The 2,713-nt window shown below is 49.3% G+C and overlaps 1 protein-coding gene across 1 annotated transcript in view; it reads right to left on the reverse strand.

The window, feature by feature from the left end:
* Positions 1 to 2,713, reverse strand: part of EDRF1 (erythroid differentiation regulatory factor 1) — a 37,638-nt gene that overhangs the window by 24,663 nt on the left and 10,262 nt on the right. Inside the window, exon 2 of the mRNA XM_045291385.1 lies at positions 637 to 845. Within this exon, the coding sequence (XP_045147320.1) occupies positions 637 to 845 (209 nt within the window). The remainder of the gene's footprint in view (positions 1 to 636; positions 846 to 2,713) is intronic.

The raw sequence follows: 2,713 nt of genomic DNA on the forward strand, positions 1-2,713 counted from the left end.
CCCATGGCACCAAGGCAGCCAGGGAGAAAAGCCCAGAGTCCATGTTTGCTGAGCCCCAAACTCAGGACAGGTAGCGAGTGATGGGACCTCCGTTGTCCGCACTCCAGGTTCCCGTGGCTTTTCAGTGATAGCCACTGCACAGGCCACTTTGAGCCTCCCAGCCCTCAGGCCACTCAACGTAAAATGCTGCAGACCTCCCAGTGAGTGCCAGAGGCATGGGAGTCCCTGACAAGTGGGGCCAGGGCAGCAGAAGAGCCCCTCCCTGGATGACATACCACAGGGCACATCAGACCTCCTTAAAGGTTCTCCTCCCGGGATCACTGGAGGAATCCTTTGTATTCAAATACTCAAAAGGCACATAAACTAGTTAAAACAACACAAAACCCACCAACTGGTGGAATTTTAGTGCTCAGAAATCACTTCAGATAAAGCAGACGAGAGAAGGAAGCACATACAGTCAGAATCGTCAAATGATGACATGATTCTTGAATAGGGCGGGCAGGGTTGTGAAGGTAGTGACCATTTCTAAGGAACATGTTGGCCAGTCGGGGGAGCACTGCCCATTCGAGTCCTCCCGTTGTAAGGAGAGTGGCAGGGCAGGTGAAAACGCCATCAGAGGGCACTGCCCATGCTTACCTGGAAAATGGCTTGCTTTTCTTACTGTTGCCAAGAATGGTGGTGCCAGCCGGCCCCAGTTTGGCACTCTCCCGCAGCCAGTTGGCCGGTGGGAGCTTCAAGTCCGTCTTTTCTTCTAGACGGGCAAAGGCTGTGCGAGGAGGGGCAGAGGAGTACTTTACCACGGCACGGCTCTTCACTTCGCTGCCGCCTAGGAACAAAGCTGAGCCCTGGGCGACACAGAGGATGAGACTTTAATGACCGAGCCTCAGAATGAACCCCCACCTTTGCACCATCCCAGCATCTGGGGAAGGAGGTCCCAGACAGGAGTCTAAGGACCCGTCATAAATGCTCCCGGTCTAAGATGCTGCAGTGCCATCACGGTTTTTCACATCCTTTCCAAGGAGCGTGGAGTTTGATCAACCCGAAGCAGGCAGGCCATCTATTTATAAAGTGAATTCCCAGAGAAGCAGACACCGAGGAGCGACATCACAGGCTTCCCCCAGCATCCGGAAAGCAGTGTTTCCAGGAGACATTGCGGTAGTCGAAATGGTCCCAGCAAAGAAGCAGCTACTATTCATTTACATGGGGAACATTTTGGAGTGTTCCCAGACCCCCCAAACACCCTACCAAATCCCATCGAATAGCACAAACAGCCTACGAGCAGCCTACGAGAACAGGGACACAGAGTCAATGCACGGATCGGTGGGATATACACTGCCCACAAGGCAGGAGTCCTGGTGGCACTGAGGTAACGCTGGTTTGTTAACTGCAAGGCTGGCTGTTCAAACCACCAACTGCTCCACAGGAGAAAGGTGAGGCTGTCTGCTCCCGTAGAGAGGTATAACATCCTGAAAACCCTACACAGGCTCGCTCTGAGTCAAAATCAGCCTGATGGCATGCAGTTCCCCACGATGGGGCTTGGCAATCTCACTCACTACTCTGGGCACTGCCACTGGAAATGCTTGCTGGAAAGTAAACATCAAACACAAGTTTTCTTTCTGCATTTACCTTAAAAGCTAACAGGTTAAGATTCCTTTTGGCTATCAAAGCACTAACCCAGGTCTTTCATAGAAGCACAGTGGTGTAAGGAGAGCTTCCAAAGGAGCGTCCTATGACCTAACACATAGTTGAGTAAGTGGCAGCTGGTGGTGTAGTGGGGAACACTGTGGACTGCTAATTGCAAGGTTGTCGGTGCAAACCCACCAGCTGCTCTGAGGGAGAAAGACGAGGCTTTCTACTCCCATGAAGAGCTACAGTCCCAGAAACCCACAGGGTAGGGCTGCCCTGTCCTATAAGGCCTCTAACTGTCAGAAGTGATGCAACAGCAGCATGTTAGTCTTTTGGTGTAGCTGTTAGGCAACCACTGGGCTACTTCACTGCAGGGTTGGAGGTTCAAATCCACCAGCTGCCCCTCAAGTTGAAAAAGGCTGTCTGCTCCTGTAAAAATGTACAGCCTCTGAAACCCTATATAGCAGTGGTTCTCAACCTTCCTCATGTCAACACCCTTTAATACAGTTCCTCATGCTGTGGTGACCCCAACCATAAAATTATTTTCGTTGCTACTTCTTAACTGTAATTTTGCTACTGTTAAGAATCGTCATGTAAATATCTGATATGCAGGATGTATTTTCATTGTTACAAATTGAACATAATTAAAGCATAGTGACTAATCACAAAAACAACATGTAATTATATATTGTGGAATATTTATTTCTAATGACAAAGCAATGAAATTTTGTCTTGAAGCATGGTGTGTTGGATTAAATTGAATAAAGCTTGTGTAGTATGAAAGGAGCTTCAAAATGTTCATGGGGGGAAAAATTCCATTATCCCATGTATGAAAATCCCATGTGTTACACACTGGCTCCTTATGGCCTGGGGGCTGCCATCTTCACTGAAGCCAGTGGCCAGGAGTCTCCCCCAAGGGCGACAGGGTGGGTTCGACCTCACATGTGGCCAGACCATCACCTGGGGGCCTTGGGCTGCTATGACTTAAAAGGAACTGGACCACAATAGATTTGGGGTTTTTTGGTTTAGCATGAAATGGCATTTCTAGTCCAACAAAAATCCAGACTCACTGCCAATGAGGCGATTC

Source organism: Echinops telfairi, unplaced genomic scaffold (genome assembly GCF_000313985.2).
Source record: "Echinops telfairi isolate 266 unplaced genomic scaffold, ASM31398v2 ScPeMD7_70;HRSCAF=299, whole genome shotgun sequence".
NCBI classification, from domain to species: Eukaryota; Metazoa; Chordata; class Mammalia; order Afrosoricida; family Tenrecidae; genus Echinops; species Echinops telfairi.